A 16,177-nucleotide genomic window follows, 5' to 3' on the forward strand; every position below is an offset into this window, starting at 1 on the left:
AATACTGCAATTAAGTACTCTGCGCTTGACAGGGCCATGCTCTTCAGCTTTTACAACTATCCCTAACCACTTTGGATATGGGCTGACAAGACAAGTATCAGCCCTAAAAAGCTGAACCTCCACGTGGACGTTTGAGAAAGGGGAAAAGCTAATATAAAAGGAGGAGGAAGCAGCCAGAAGGAAAGGAGGAGGTAGATCGTCTCCAGGGCCATTGAACCCTAACGTAAAAAAAAATAATAAGAACATTAAACTCCTCGGCCGAGGTCCAATGACTGGAGCCACTCAGACCATGTCGGAGAGAAAGTCTTCTTGGACAAGTCCAATTCATCTATGTACAATCATCACGAACACCATGACTAACGACTCTCCGTTTACCAAGGTCTAGCCTTTTAGCCCACTCTCTATAAATTTTATTGTTTGGGCCTTTAACGTTCGAACCCAATACACCAATTTAGGGTCGTTACAAACTGGGTCCTTACAATTTCTAATATTTATCTCAAAAAAAAAAAGACAAAACAAATATTTGAAAAAGATAGAATTTAAATATTTAGCAAATATTTGAAAAAAAGAAGAAGAAAAAAAAAAAGAAACCCAAACCAAAATGAGTAAATGGACTTTTTTATATCTATTCTTCTATACTATTAAGAACATGATTCCTTATTTAGTTTTCAATATTTTGCATACTAAAATACTCTCACACAAATTCTTAAACTCTCTAAAATACCCCTTATCTTTTAGTTCAATAATTTTAAATTTAAAAATACAATCGGTTTGAAAGAGTAATTTACGAGTTCCTAAGTTTTAGGCTTTCAAACTTTTATCAAAATCCTAAAAATTAAGAAATTTTCTTTATCTCACTTTTAAACATTATTTCACTAAACCTAAAATAAAAAAATAAAAAGCCTTGTTACTCGCACAAAACGCATGTGATGAGTCTAGTTACAATTATTCTTTTAGCCCAATCATAAATTTCCAATTCCAACCCAGATTAGGAATACATATTTTCTAATATTAATATAATGTGAATTTTGATTTGGTCTATATATTGATACTAGTTGAAGTCCCATGTGTTGCACAATTTTATTTAATGTTTGTAAACAATTTATCGTGTTTAGGGCATCCATATTAGTGGATGTAAAATTTTGCAAAATACAAAAAGCAACCAATTTTACACATTTTGCCCCAAAAATCTTTCATATTAGTCTTTCTAAAATTGTATATATTTATACATGTGCTACAGTAACCGTGCATATATGCATAGTTCTTGTAGATGTGTATCCTATTATTTTATTAATTTCACATTTCGCATATTTTTTCTCTCTCTCTTCTCCGTGCACAACGAACTCAGTGACTTCTCCTTTCCTCATCTTCTTTTTCCTCAGATACACACAAACACACCCACACAGACAAACCAACAGAGAGACAGATTGGTGCTGGTGTTGGTCGCTTGTGGATTGGTGTTAGTGGCACTAGATCAGAGTTCGTGGGTCGACAGAAATGGGTCTAAATGCTTGTGGATCGGTGTTGGCAGCAAAGATCGGTGCTTGTGGATCAACGAGAATGGGTTTTGATGTTGGCGGCGGAGATCAATGCTTGTGGGTTAACTGAAATGATTCTCTGCATGTGCATCTGTCGTTGTGGGTCGGTGCTTGTGGTAGAGATGATGCTTGAGGTGGCTTAAGGGTCAAATACAGGTAGAGGAGACCTGACCGAGAGGGAATGGAGATTAGACTGAGAGGGAGAGGAGATCTAAGTAACGGATTGTCTATGGAGATCTAACCAAGAGGGAGTGGAGATTAGACCGAGAGGGAGAGGAGATCTGTGTTCAGAAATGGGTATAGAGAGATGGGCATAAAGAGAGCAACAAATCAGCGTTCAAAAAAATGGGTAGAGAGAGAGAGAGAATTTGTAAAAGGTAGTTGAGAGAAATAATAAAAAAAAGTGAGAAAATTGATTATTTAAATAAAATAGATGGTAGAATAGATGGACTGATGTGGATGATTTTGAGAAGTAGGTATGCAAAATAGAAAAAAGTAGGTTTTTAAAGTAAAATAAACATAAAGTTTTAACTGGACTGATGCGAATGCTCTAGAGTTAGAAAATCTAAAAATAAATTCAAAAGGTAGAACTCACGAATTTTTGTAATATATATCAAATGGAGATTAATAATTGGAAACAAATCCATGTGATTGTACGTCTTTGTTTACCAAATAGGTTGGAGGCTTCTTTGGATGTGAGTACTGCTACAAATTGTCTATGCTCATTGGCTCATTGCTTTCTCTTATTCCTCAAAGTACACTACGTGGTAGCCAAAATTAAACATAATGTGAAACCAAAAAAATGTACTGGAATGAATCTTATAAATAAATAAGCAAATAAATAAAAATATAAACAAAACAAAACAATTACTTGAAGGAAAAAACAAAGGGCCAAAGGGGTGTTGAATCTGTTGATAACTTGGAATCATTTAAAAGTTAAAAAAAGAAAAAAAAAATAGCCGTAAATTTTGGGAATTGTGGTTCTTCAAGGTAAGATAAAAAAAAAAAGAAAAAAAAAAGGAGTTGATATCAGTTATTAAGTTTTTGTGTGTTATCCAAATAATTGAAAAAAAAAATAGTAGAGAAAATAATTGATAACAATTTAGTTGTTGTTTCTATCTAAAAATTGCTACAATTAGTAATTGAATTAACTTTAAGAATTAACTTTAATAGCCTGAGAAAATAAAATCCCATAATATTTTTTATAAAAATAAAAATGAAAAATTTGTTGATAAAATGAATAAAAGAAAACCTAGATGATGCCAGTAGGCAATAAGAAAATCGGATAGATTTTTTTTTTTTTTAAAGAAGTTGGTTTCAATGTATAAATAAAAATATTGGAAAAAAATGAGAGAAAAGTTTATATTAACAAATAATTTTCCGAATCTATCCTAGAAATTGATATGAACAAAATATAGGTTTAATGTTTTTTCTTTTTTCTTTTTTGATTTATAACAGAAGAGGATTGGAATCTCTTTTGCTCAATTGCAATTTGTTTTCTTCATAAGATGTGGGTGTATGATGATATATGAGAAACTAGTAGCCTGGAACCGTCATCCTATAAACATGATGAGAACGTGGAAATGTTCTCACCAACCTGAGTTTGGATAAACATCACAGTCGAAGGGATAAATAATAATTAAGAGTTTAAACTCTAGTATCAGCCGAGTTTTAGTGCTTCTCAAAAAAAAAGGTAAGAGTTTTAGTTAAATTCGTATGCAGTAACTTAGAGAAACCACGAGCCCAACGACTCTGTGTCTCTTTTTCTCGAGAAAAAGTTAGATGGCTACCCATTTTTAGCCATCTAACTTTTTCTTATTTTCATATATTCAGTATTCTCATTGCCTGTGTTTGTGTCCCATGGATTCTTGCAGATGGGAATCTGAATTTCCTCTGAATGATCTCCCGGACTGTGTATTGATCGAAATTCTGATTCTGCTGCCGTTACCATCTGTGGTGTTACATTGCAAGTGGGTATCAAAACGCTGGTTTTCTCTAATCTCGAATCCTTATTTTGTTCGCCGTTTTATTGCACAACACCACCAACAAAAACAACAGGAGGAACAGCCCTTTATGTTGCTCAACCATTTCTTTCATTGCCCCTCACACAAACGTCTCCACATAGCTAATTCTTCTAACAAACCAGAATTGAAATCTATTGCTGCTTATCTACAAAGTCAAGACAGAGTTCATAGTCGCAATTATCTTACTAATTGGCTTAGAGCTTCGTGTAATGACTTGCTCTTATGTTTCCATAAGGCTAAAGATAGAGCAGTAATTTACTCTGTCATGAATCCAATCACTAGGCAATGTCGTGCGCTCCCTCCTGTTCCTCGTCGTTTATTATTGAACCAGGTTGGGATCATCTGCACCTATGACTACAATAATAGTAGTAGTAGTTTCAGGGTGGTGCTCATTCCTAATTTCAGTAACAAGTTAAAGGTATTTAAGGTACACATATTCTCGTCTGACTCCAGTAAATGGAGAGAGTCAGTGGTGTTGGTTCCAGACCAGGAGGGATTTGAATTCTCTTATTGTCACTTCCCGGCTGTTCCCTATAAAGGTTTGCTTTTTTGGTGTGGTAGGGGTGGCCGTCTTCTCGGGTTTGATCCATACAACAACGGCAGATATTGTCATTCCTTTGTGATTGAGGGGCCTGTAGAATTGGCCATATATATTGATTGCTTCGGAGTGTCTCAGGGCCGCCTGAGAATATCTCAGATTGCATTTCCAGGATCACGTTTGGAAATTTGGGAGCTCAACGACTATGATATTGATAACAATGGAGGCCGAGGCAAATGGTTCTTGAAGCACGAGGTGTATATCAACGAAATGGTTTCAGAAAAATGGCTCATAAAATATGTAAACCAGAATTATGATGCACTCTCCGTGCTAGCTTTTCATCCCAATGATGGGGATATCGTGTATTTGTTGATAAAATCGAAGGTTGTACTATGCAACTTGCAGAGCAGAACCATTGAAGTCTTTTGTGACATTCCTCAAATCGTCCCATATAATGTCTTTACGCCCCTTGCCTTAACCTTTGTGCTACCATCTTGGCCAACTCCCATTCCATCTTCTCCCTTACAGAAACAAGATGCCATTGCTGACTGCCCCCAATAGTAATTAATGTTATGCTGTTTTTGGGTTTCTGTATTATGGTTTCAATTTGCCTTTCTATTATGTCGTACAATGCTGTTATTGCAAAATTTTCTAATTCCTATTACTTTTTGGTAACTTTTATTTATCAAAATTCATCCTTTAATGCAATCTTTTAGTTTTGTTCATTACTCCTGCTATCTTTTTGCACCATTACTTCAAAAATCATGCTAAATGCCCTGCCTAATCATCTGCGTTAATTTCTTAATGGACATTAAGGATCCGATGCATGAATGCTCCTTACATTAAGCTCATCATTTGAGAACACTCAAGATTATTAGTTTGTCAGTATTTTTTGGAGCAAAATGAGCCTAGTAAAGCTTGACAAAGTGTATTCACAAAATAGTCTCTAGCATAGGCACTATATGGACCTACAATAACACTTGAGAATGTTGCAAAGGTTTTCTGCCAGGTCAGGTCTCTACTTCTGAAACTTCCTCTCATTTATTTATATTATAAAATTACATGCTTTACTTGAACCAAGCTATGGAAGAAAGATATCACACCCTCCCTTTAGCACCATTATTTATGAGTAAGTTATGCGGCACATAGGATCGTTTGGGTAACATTAAAACTATTCTGAAAAATTGGCCAAAATTGATATGAATATTTTTTTTTTTTAATAAGATGCAAATGACTTTTTACTAGATGGAAAACTTCTTAGGTAAATCCTCTTATGCCTTGGAATATTGTTTTTCCTAATCTAGTTTTGATGCCTTGGTATGTTAAATTTCGAAGTTTGATATACAAAAACTTTACCCATGCAGGGGTGGCAAAGCAATTGTAGTCATTTATTTCAAGCGAAGGTATACAATAAATTATTATCCTTCAGATTTAATAAACATTTTTACTTTATTTTCTTTTCTTGCTATTCACAATGACAGTTCTATCTAAGAATAATCTTTAAATTTTTCTTGGAAATTTATAAATTATTCTGTAATTTTAGGTGCTAGTGTTCAACTCTTAAATTCTTGATGGAACATTAACTTCTGTCATGTTATTGGCTATAAAGATGGGTTGAAACTTAGGATATGATCTATGTTACGATTTCCATACTCACTCTCACAGTCTTGCTCCAATTGTAGGAATGCAGAGCTAGGCTACTTATCTTTTAGCAGGCACCAAAAAAATTCAAGAGGACTAGGTGTTTGGAACTTCGAAAGGAATCTCCTAAAATGATTGGTACTGATGGCTATAAAATTGGTTTTTAATAGATTAATGCAAAAAAATTTCGGGGGATTAGGCTTTGTCATGCTTCTACAATATTTTTTTCATAATTTTTCGTCCTTTTAGCTCATTTGTAACTGACATCATTTTCTATTTTTGCTAAAAATAGCCTCAAGTATTGTTATTGTTGTTTCTGAAATTGATACAAAAATTTCCCCCAATATTGGTATCCACACGTATATGATTATGAATTTTTTTTTTTAATTTTTTTTTAACAAATGGGGGTATCTAGACTTTGCAAGAGGTTTTGAACTTATGATCTCATGAACAGCATAAGACCTTAGAAACCACTTAGCCAACCCTTTGGAGTTATGATTATACATTTTGAGAAGGTTATACATGGGATAAGTGGAATTGATTCTTTCTTTGGGGGGGGGGGGGGGGGGGGGAAGCTCTGTAATTTTGATGAATTGATAGGATAAAAGGTTGTTAATAAAGGATAATGCCAGAATATGATTTTGTTGTCTCTTGATAAATAGTTTTCACCATCTTCGATAATAAGCTGGTTCCAATAATATGTGTAAATCATTTTTTGTCTTTCTAAACCTTTTCCAATAAAAACTGATAGTAATAGGAATAACTGAAGGCCAGTAATGTTACTATTATTATAGGGCTTTTTTTTTCTTTCTTTTTTTTAGATAATTACAATATATTGCTATTCTTGGCACTATTATTATAGAGCTTATTTCTAAATGATATTATTAATTGGATCAGGTTGGGTTTAAATTATATTATTAGAGATGAAAAAGTTCTTTTCTAAAGTTTAAGGATAGAAAGTGAAATATTTTCAATAATTTAGAGATGAAAATGAACTATTGAAAGAGATTAAAAAAAAAAAAAAGCTTTTTAAAGTTTAAAGACGATTAGTTAAGTTAAGGGACTAAAATAATATTTTACACAAAAAAAATATTTACAAGAACAAGGAAGGAGAACATTACAATGGATGCAAAGAACATGGCCACGAAAAAGGTGAAACAATTTCTAACATTTATCCCAAAAAAAAACTCAAGACGAAAAAATTATTTGAAAAATATAGAAATTAAATATTTAACAAATATTTGAAAAAAAAAAAAGAATAAATGGACTTATTACAATAATTCTTTTAGCCCAATCATGAATTTCCAATTCCAACCCAGATTAGGAATATGGATTCTCTAAGATTAATGTGAATTTCTATTTGGTCTATATATTGATACTAGTTGAAGTCTAGTGTGTTGTACAGTTTTATCCAATCTTTATAAACAAGCTATCATGTTTAGAGTTAGAAAGTCTAAAAATGAATTCAAAAGGTAGAACTCATGAATTCTTGTAATTCCAACCCAGGTTATTCTTTTAGCCCTATCACGAATTTCCAATTCTAACCCAGATTAGGAATACGAATTTTTCTAAGATTAATGTGAATGTCGATTTGGTCTATATATTGATTCTAGTTGAAGTCCGATGTGTTGCATAATTTTATCCAATCTTTGTAAACAATCTATTGTGTTTAGAGTTCAAAAGTCTAAAAATGAATATTTAAAAGGTAGAACTCATGAATTCTTGTAATATATATCAAATAGAGACTAATAATTGAAAACAAATCCATGTGATCGTACATCTTTGTTTACCGAATAGGTTGGAGGCTACTACGTATTAGCCAAAATTAAACATAATGTAAAACCAAAAAATGCATTGGAACGAATCTTATAAATTAGTAAACAAATAAATATATAAATAAAACAGAAGGGGTGTTGAATCTGTCGATAACTTGATATCATTTAAACGTATATATAAAAAAAAAAAAATAATAATAATAATAATAATAATAATAATAAATCTGTGAATTTTGGGAAATGTGGTTCTTCAAGGCAAGATAAAATAATAAATAAATAAATAAAAATGAAATTAAAAAAAAAAAAAAAAAAAGGAGTTGATATCAGTTTTGAAGATTTTGTGTGTTATCCAAACAATTGAAAAAAAAAAAAAAGTAGAGATAAAATAATTGATAATAATTTAGTTGTTGTTTCTGTCTAAAAATTGCTATAATTAGGGTCTATTTGAGATCCGTTTATTTTGTTGAAATTGAAATTTTTTTGCTGAAAGTACTGTAAATAAAGATAAAAATTAGCTGAAATAGTACAGTGAGACCCATAAATAGTACCAAATAGTGCAGTGGAGCTCCATAAATAGTAGCAAAATAAACTAAATAGTAAAATAAGTTGACTTTTTAATTTTTGCCAAACACACTTTAACTTCCCTGTTTTGATATTTGGAATTTATGGGTGTTGCCGTGTTAGGGGCTTGGATTGAAGATTTGTTGTGACTTTAAGAATTCGGAATTAATGGGTCTTGAGATTTTGCAATGAGGACTTTGGTTGAACCACACGTGTAGTGTTTATTTACTGTAAGCAAACCAGGTATTGGAATGTTATTTTCATGTCTGTTTGCAATGCTGATGAATACACTGATCAGCAAAATGTTTATTGTTGTGTTTTTTTTTTTTCATGAATCATATAGCCTTACATCAAAACGTGATGTTAATTGAGAATTTAATCAAAACCTTTAATTTTCAAGTTTTCTACGTGTGCAATCTGAATTCTGGGTTCTTTTATTTGAATTTTCAAAAAAAAAAAAAAAAGTAGAATACATTTTTTTAGGTGAAATAAATCCTGAAAACTTTACAATTATGATTATTGCTAAGGGTTTTATGAACATTGTCTAAATATCAGTTTATTATAGCCTTTTGGTCTATGATATGAAATTCATTTTGACTAGTTTTTGGTGGGTGATTTTGTTTGTTACAAGTTTTGGTCAATATTTTGTAGCATTAGCATCATTATATATTTTTCTATTCCATTTCAGGGAGAGAGGGGAAGGAGATTGAAGTGAAAATCCAGCATAAAAGAATGATCATGTAGTCTTTTCACTTGAATTGTGTAAACATATTCTTTGCATCATAGATTACATTTGACTCATGCTCTAGGCCTGCAATTCATTCCTTATAGGATACAAACACTTCAGTCATATATTCATTTTCCTCTCTCCATGTCCTTAGAAAACATTTTTATCTTTTGCTATAAAAATATTATGATAGAGTTTTTCACGTGCCATGCATGTGCAACAGAACTAGTGTTTTAAGATATTTGATTAAACAAAATTACATATGACTATCGAACCTAGCTAACGAGTTGAGTTGGCAAGTTCTCAATGCCAATTAACAGGGTCGGCTCATGGCATTATGGGCCTAAAGTGGTTATTTTAAGAGATTAAAATAAAACAGATTTAACAGTGGAAAACATCATAGTGATAAACTTATAACATAATTCTCTTGGAAGGATGACTCAAAATTTGATACGTGTAAAATGAGTAACTATTTAGTTTAAAAACTCAATTAATCTACCTTGAATATAACAAAATGCCACAAACAGAAAAAGAGAGCATACAAGATCAGGTTTCACTTTTCAGTGAAGTGATTAGTACAAAAACAAAAAATGAATGGTGTAAACATTGTCCCCCAATCAACATTTCATTACTAAGGTATTCAATTAAATATTTTTTTTTTCCTTCTACATATTTTAGTTTCTGATAATCTTCTTCTAAAAAAAAGTTTCTCATAATCTTTTATGGGTTTTACTCTGCTAGATAGTTTGGGCTTCTGACGCCAAAAGAGGCCCAGAATAAATCAAGCATTGAGTTAGTATTTTGGTCGGATCTGGCTCCACTGTCGTTACCAACTGTGGTGTTACATTGCAAGTGGGTATCAAAACGCTGGTTTTCTCTAATCTCTACTCCTTGCTTTGCTCGACACTTTATTACACAACACCCACATGTACACCACCCGTTTAGCCTGATCTTCTACTACCTTGATTGCCACTTAAGCCGACGGCTCCTCATAACAACTAATTCTGAATCTGAATTGAAATCCGTGGCGGCTTATCTACACAATAAATGTGATCCGAATACTAGTTCACTTCAAGCTTGTTGTAATGACTTGCTGTTATGCCGCGTTAAAAGGGTGCAGCAACATTGTCCCCCAATCAATATGGTCTCTTACTCTATCATCAATCCAATCTCTAGACAATGTCTCGCACTCCCTCCACGTTTAGTTCCGCATTTTCCTCCTCATGGGATTTTGGACATACGGCTTGGAATTATCTGCAGCTATGACTACAATAATGATAAACAAGTACAACTCAGTTCTAGTTTCAGGGTAGTGCTCATTCCTTGGTCCCGCACCAAGTTTACTACCCAATTTAAGGTACACATTTTCTCTTCCGACACCGGAGAATGGAGCGACTCTGTGGTTTTGTGTCCTCCCAACCTGTACGGATTTAACTTCTCTATCATCGCTTTACCCACTATCCCTTATAAAGGTTTTCTTTTTTGGTCTATTGATGGTGGCCATCTTCTCGGGTTTGATCCTTACAACAGTGCATGTTGTGTGATTGAGAAGCCTGTACAATTGGAGCAAGGCCGCAATCTCGATTGCCTTGGACTGTGTCACGGCTGCCTGAGGACATCTCAGGTCTCAGGGAGCCCTCATTGTAATGAGCATCCCTGTTTACGCATTTGGGACCTCATGGACTTTGACAGCAATAATAATAATAATAAAGACAAATGGTGTTTGAAGCACGAGCTGTATTTCAACCAAATGGTTTCAGAAAAATCTCCTTGGCTCACACAATATGTAACCAGCATGTTTCCTTCGGTCTCAGTGCTAGCTTTTCATCCCAATGATGCCAATGTCGTGTATTTAATGATTCAATCGAAGGTTGTCTTTTGCAACTTGCAGAGCAGAACCCTGGAAGTCTTTTGTCATGTTCCTCAGAGAGAGCACGTTCATTATTTTACTTACCATCCCTTATCCTTTGTGCTACCATCTTGGCCAACTCCCATTCCTTCTGTAAGGGATGCCATTGCTGACTACCCCCAATAGTAATTAATGTTATGCTGCTTTCAGGTTTCTGTATTATGGTTTCGATTTGCCTCTCTATTATTATGTTGCACAATGCTGTTATTGCAAAAATTTATAATTCCTATTACTTTTTGGTTACTTTTAATTATCAAAATCTATCCTTTAATGTAATCTTTTGGTTTTGTTCATTTTTACTACTCCTGCTATCAATTTGCACCATTACTTCCATAATTATGTTAATTGCACTGTTTAATTGTTTGAGTTAATTTCTTAATGTGCATTAAGGATCCTATATATGAATGCTCCTTACCTTTTTTTTTTTTTTTTTAAGGTATGAATGCCTACTTACATTAAGCTCATCATTTGAGAATGATCAAGATTATTAATTTGTTCCTTCAAAAAAAAAAAAAGATTATTAATTTGTTAGTATTTTTTGGAGCAAAATGAGCCTGGTAAAGCTTGGCAAAATGGATCAACAAAATTGTCCTCATAGCATGGGCATTACATGGACCTATAATAATTGTTGAGAATGTTGCAGAGGTTTTCTGTCAGGTCAGGTCCCTACTTCTGAAACTTCCTCTCATTTATATTATAAAATTACATGCTTTACTTAGAAGAGATCAATTTCTAAAGTATTTGAACCGCACTGTGGAAAAAAGATATCACACCCTCCTTTTAGCATCATTATTTATGAGTCAGTTATGCGGCACTTATTATTGTCCCACAATAGTTGCTATTGTTCTGATAATTTCCATGTTGAGTGCCAAGAGTTGGACAACCATTTACTATGTAGTTATCCATTTGTTGAAATATTTCATAGTCAGCTGATGAAAGGAACGTTTTTCCTGAAGAGAGGGCAAATGAGATGGTTAATGTTTAAATGAGGTTAGGTGAATATATTTTACCAAACCCAAGCTGGTAGGCTATTTATGCTTGCTTTATTGCCACAGAAAGATTTGACTTGACAACCAATGTGCACATGAATGTCATATGGCCTGGTATACAAGAAATTATTCTCTCATGTGTGTGCAACGATCTTCTTACATGAATTATATGCAGCCATATCATGACCTCCTCTTATCAGTTCATATGCTTGCCATCCTTGTAGACATACGTTATACATTGATTGACAAAGATAATGAGAGACCCGAGCTTCTCATGTACGGCCTATATATGGTATATGGTATAATTATTTTTACAGGTAGCCACTTCAGCTTGAGGTGTCAATATCATTATATATATACCTGTTTATTACTACCTATCAAAAAAAAAAAAAAAAAAAAACTGTTTATTATTGACAGATTATCTTTTGAAAGACATTTAATTGTTTATTGAATTTCATATCTTGAAATTATCACACCTAAGATAATGGTATTTTCTGTATTTATTCCTCCAAATTAGAATCACTGCCACCCACTATGGAATAACCTATCCAGCTAGTTAATTCTCTCCTTCTACACATTTATTTTGAGTAACGGTGCCTTATTGGGTCCAGTCTAATTTTTATACCAAATGTTCTATCATGAAAGTACCACCTCATCTCCATCCATACATAGTAGTAGACATTGCTCTATAAGATTTTGAATATCGTTCTAATAAACTAAACATGGAATTTTATGAAAATTTCCATTTGGGACTAATACTAAAATTTACATTGCTAGTTTTGTCTCACTAATATTTAATGAGTAAGTTACCAGCCTATTTGGGCTAATTGGCTTGAGTTCCAACCAACCACCTAAGTTCTAGAGGATACCCATTGCGTTTATGAAAATGTTATTATCCTATGACCAATTCCTAAATCTTAGTTTGCATATTTATAATTTATTGCATGTGATATTATAATATTAAAGCACATTTTTTCTCCCAAAATCGTGCTTGATATAATTTTGGAGACTTAGTATCTAACAAAATCATCAGACTCTACTTTAGCCTTAACACTCTAAAGAAGCATATAATCTATAACTTCAGTCTTCACATATCATGGTATACTTCTCTTTGGTTCATATAGAGTGCACTTCGTTAAATGGCATCCATTGTTGTGCAACATGCAATTTCCTATTTGTTGTCCATTGTCATTCCTAACAAAATGCAGCTTGGTTTATCGAAGTGACTCATGTTAAGTGTACAATTAGTTGAAGAAGAAGGAGGAGGAAATCACTATTTTGAACAGCAACGACCATGGTCAGAGCACTCTCATTCCTCTGGTTGTCATCAAACAGTGACTGCATCTTATCACCATTGAAACCTTAAACTACCCCAAATGCCGCTGCCTAATTGTTTGAGTTTGAGTTTGAGTTTGCACATATTAAGGTAAGAGTTTGAGTTTATTTTATTTTTTTAAGTGAAAATACTTTTATTATAAACCTAAAACATTTGCACTATACTAATGAAAGAACTTATGTCGATAGACTGTATACTAAAGCCTCTCCCCAAAATAATAATCAGTAATATAATAACTTCAAAAAATCAGGGAAAGTGAAAGGACTACTTACATCTAATAACAGCCACAAGGTTTGGATGAGAATACTTTATTCCATCAACAGAAAAACTCTTGTCCCCCATTAGTCCTATTTCTTTCCCTCAAATAGTCCACGTGAAACATGATGCATGGCAGACCATTTGATGAAGGAGGTGTTTGGGGTAATTTATGGTTTCAATGGTGATAAGGCCTTGGGGCCCAGCAGATTTTCTATGGCATTTTTCCAATAGTGTTGGAGTATTTTGAAGGATGAAATAATGGTGGTGTTCCAGAATTTTCATACCCAAGGTATTTTTGAGAGGAGTCTCAATGCAACATTCCTTGTGCTTATTCCTAAAATAGTGAAGCTGTGTGGTGGTGAAAAACTTTCGACCTATTAGCCTAGTGGGTGGAATGTACAAAATTATTTCTAAGGCTTTAGCAAATAGGTTGAGAAAGGTGATGCATATTATCATTTCTGAGTCACTAGATGTGTTTGTTAATGGCAGGCAGATCTTGAATTCCGTGTTAATTGCCAATGAATTTCTAGACAGCAGGTGGAGGTCTAGGATTCCAGGGGTTTTATGTAAACTAGATTTGGAGAAGGCTTACAACCATGTTAGTTGGGACTTCGGACTTCCTTATTTATATGCTTTGGAGATGTGGTTTCTCAAAGAGGTGGAGGAAGTGGATTAAGTTTTGTATTACTACGGTGAGATTTCCATTATGATTAATGGTTTCCAAAGTGGGGTTTTTGACAGTTTGAGGGTGTTGTGTTAAGGGGACCCTTTGTCTCCATTGTTATTTGTTATCGTGATGGAGGCTTTAAGTTGTATCGATCATGCTGTGAGACTGTGAGAGGGGGGTTGCTATGTTGTTTCTCTGTAGGCATGTCAACTATTAATCTGCTGATGGTCTCCCATCTCCTATTTGTTGACGATACGTGAATCTTCTGTGATGCAGACGCAAATCAGATTTTGCTCAATCTTCTGTGATGCAGATGCTAATCAGATTTTGCTCATTTATGGCACATTCTTTCTTGGTTTGAATCAATCATGGGATTGAAGGTGAATTTGAGCAAGTCAGAGCTGGTACCAGTAGGGGAGGTGAATAATATGCAGGAATTAGTTGGCATTTTGGGTTGTAGAAGGGCAATGCTTCCAATGAAATATTTGGGAATTCCATTGGGTGCCAAGCTCAAGTAGAAATTGATTTCATTCTTGAGAAGATGGAGAGGAGATTGGTAGGTTGGAAGGGGATGTATTTGTCAGATGGAGATAAACTTAACTTTAATTGAGAGTACTCTTCCCTATCCTAGTGGAAGTGGCTAATCGCATGGAAGTTACTCATTAAAAAGAGTCATGTAATTGAAACTACACACAGATGGTCTCTTTGATTTGCACATTATGGGTTGGAGAAAGATAGCTCCAAAAACTTTTTCCATTTACTAATAGCCAAAACATTTATGCTTGCAGCACATCACTTGATAATAGCCACACTTTGGTACCAACCAACTAACAATCACACAAAAAACCAAGTAATTGAAAATTTTACCTCACTTAGAATGAGAATTACTTTCTTGGAAGCTTAGCAGGCAACAAACTCATAGCTGACAATATTCATCCCATCCATTAAAGATGTAACAAATGCTACATCTACACATTAAGAGTGAAGAAAAAACATTACAAAGGTACTTATAAAAATAATAATAATAATAATTTCAAGTGCAAATTTCCAATAACACAGCCTCTTGTTCATACAAAAGATTTCATCTACCTATTGATGGATCTCCCGTTGTATTTTTGGTTCGCAGTAATGTTTGAATACATCCCAACATTTAACAAATGTTGCTAAAGTTTGGGGAGGGTAACAAGCATGTTGTGCATTTACCATTGTAGAAAGCTGATACTAATACTTTATTCAGTATTTTGAAAACAAATTCAAAACATCGTTCAAAGTGACATGTAACATGTCTCTTACAATTATCTTTTGGTTAATATGCTCAAAGTACTCCACTGGTATGCCAGAGAAAAAAAAAATCTATGATACCAATTTCCAGAAAATGGTCTAATTAATTAAGGACAAGCAAAAGAACATCATTCTCAAAATACAGAGAGCTGAATAGACTTAAAGGAATTTAAGCAACAAGAACAAAAATTAGTAATAAAGAACACAGGCTTGCCAGAAGATTTTACCATTTCAATACCTCAGCCATGTTAAATGGGGGATACAAGAGTTCAACTAAATGTCACCACAATTGAAGGCAAATGATTAAGCAATGAAGACAATAATAATTAAGACTGTGTTTGTTTCGGCGAGTACCTGTAACAGCATATGGTGAAAAAAACGCATGAAAGTCAAGAGATAGATCCTGTAAATAAAGAAGAGAATGCTTTAGATATCTTCACATTATCAGTCAACAAGAATAGTCACAAGAGAAAACGTTTAGTAAAAATGTAGCTTATCGAGGTATAGTAAGAAAACAAATTGAAGCAAGAAGGACCATTAATGTAATGATAATGATATTGCCTAATTTTCAGCTTCTGCATCATCTATACGTGCTAACTTCCCACAAATAAGTATAAATTAATAGGTACAATTCTCAAAAGTGATCCATTTTTGTTTTTGTAAGAATCAAAGGTGGACTCATATAAGATGAAATTTATATATAAGTTTCTTTCTAAAACAAAGTAGCGTGCAACTGTCCTAAAGTAGTAAAATTCCATCTAAAAAAAGGCCTTTCTAAATTCTTATTATTATTATTATTGATAGTGGTTTTCCTAAGATTAAAATAAGATTTTGGAAAATTTGAATTTTATATCCAGGCCAACAGAGCAAGTACATTAAATTAAAACCCTTAGAATCATACAAAACACAGTCATGTAACTTGAATGTAATTGG

At 33.5% G+C, this 16,177-nt stretch overlaps 2 protein-coding genes across 2 annotated transcripts; both read left to right on the forward strand.

Annotated features, from left to right (window-relative positions):
* The first annotated feature begins 1,497 nt into the window (after positions 1-1,497).
* Positions 1,498-4,661, forward strand: LOC115990673 (F-box protein At5g07610-like). The gene is made up of 2 exons (XM_031114482.1): positions 1,498-1,595; positions 3,413-4,661. The coding sequence occupies exons 1-2, from the start codon at positions 1,498-1,500 to the stop codon at positions 4,659-4,661; spliced, it is 1,347 nt and encodes a 448-aa protein (XP_030970342.1).
* Positions 4,662-9,620: 4,959 nt separating this feature from the next.
* LOC115988395 lies at positions 9,621-10,963 on the forward strand. The gene has a single exon (XM_031111940.1). It carries the CDS (start codon positions 9,946-9,948, stop codon positions 10,837-10,839), a length of 894 nt encoding a protein of 297 aa, XP_030967800.1. The 5' UTR covers positions 9,621-9,945; the 3' UTR covers positions 10,840-10,963.
* The last annotated feature ends 5,214 nt before the right edge of the window (positions 10,964-16,177 follow it).

The sequence above is a fragment of the Quercus lobata genome, chromosome 5 (assembly GCF_001633185.2).
Source record: "Quercus lobata isolate SW786 chromosome 5, ValleyOak3.0 Primary Assembly, whole genome shotgun sequence".
Taxonomy (NCBI): Eukaryota; Viridiplantae; Streptophyta; class Magnoliopsida; order Fagales; family Fagaceae; genus Quercus; species Quercus lobata.

What these genes read in the sequence shown, in the direction of transcription:
- LOC115990673 (XM_031114482.1), top strand. Translation starts at nt 1,498, where the DNA reads ATGGGTCTAAATGCTTGTGGATCGGTGTTGGCAGCAAAGATCGGTGCT. An exon ending in GGCGGCGGAGATCAATGCTT is followed by an intron (nt 1,596 to 3,412) that starts GTGGGTTAACTG and finishes GGATTCTTGCAG; the next exon opens with ATGGGAATCTGAATTTCCTC.
- LOC115988395 (XM_031111940.1), top strand. Translation starts at nt 9,946, where the DNA reads ATGGTCTCTTACTCTATCATCAATCCAATCTCTAGACAATGTCTCGCA.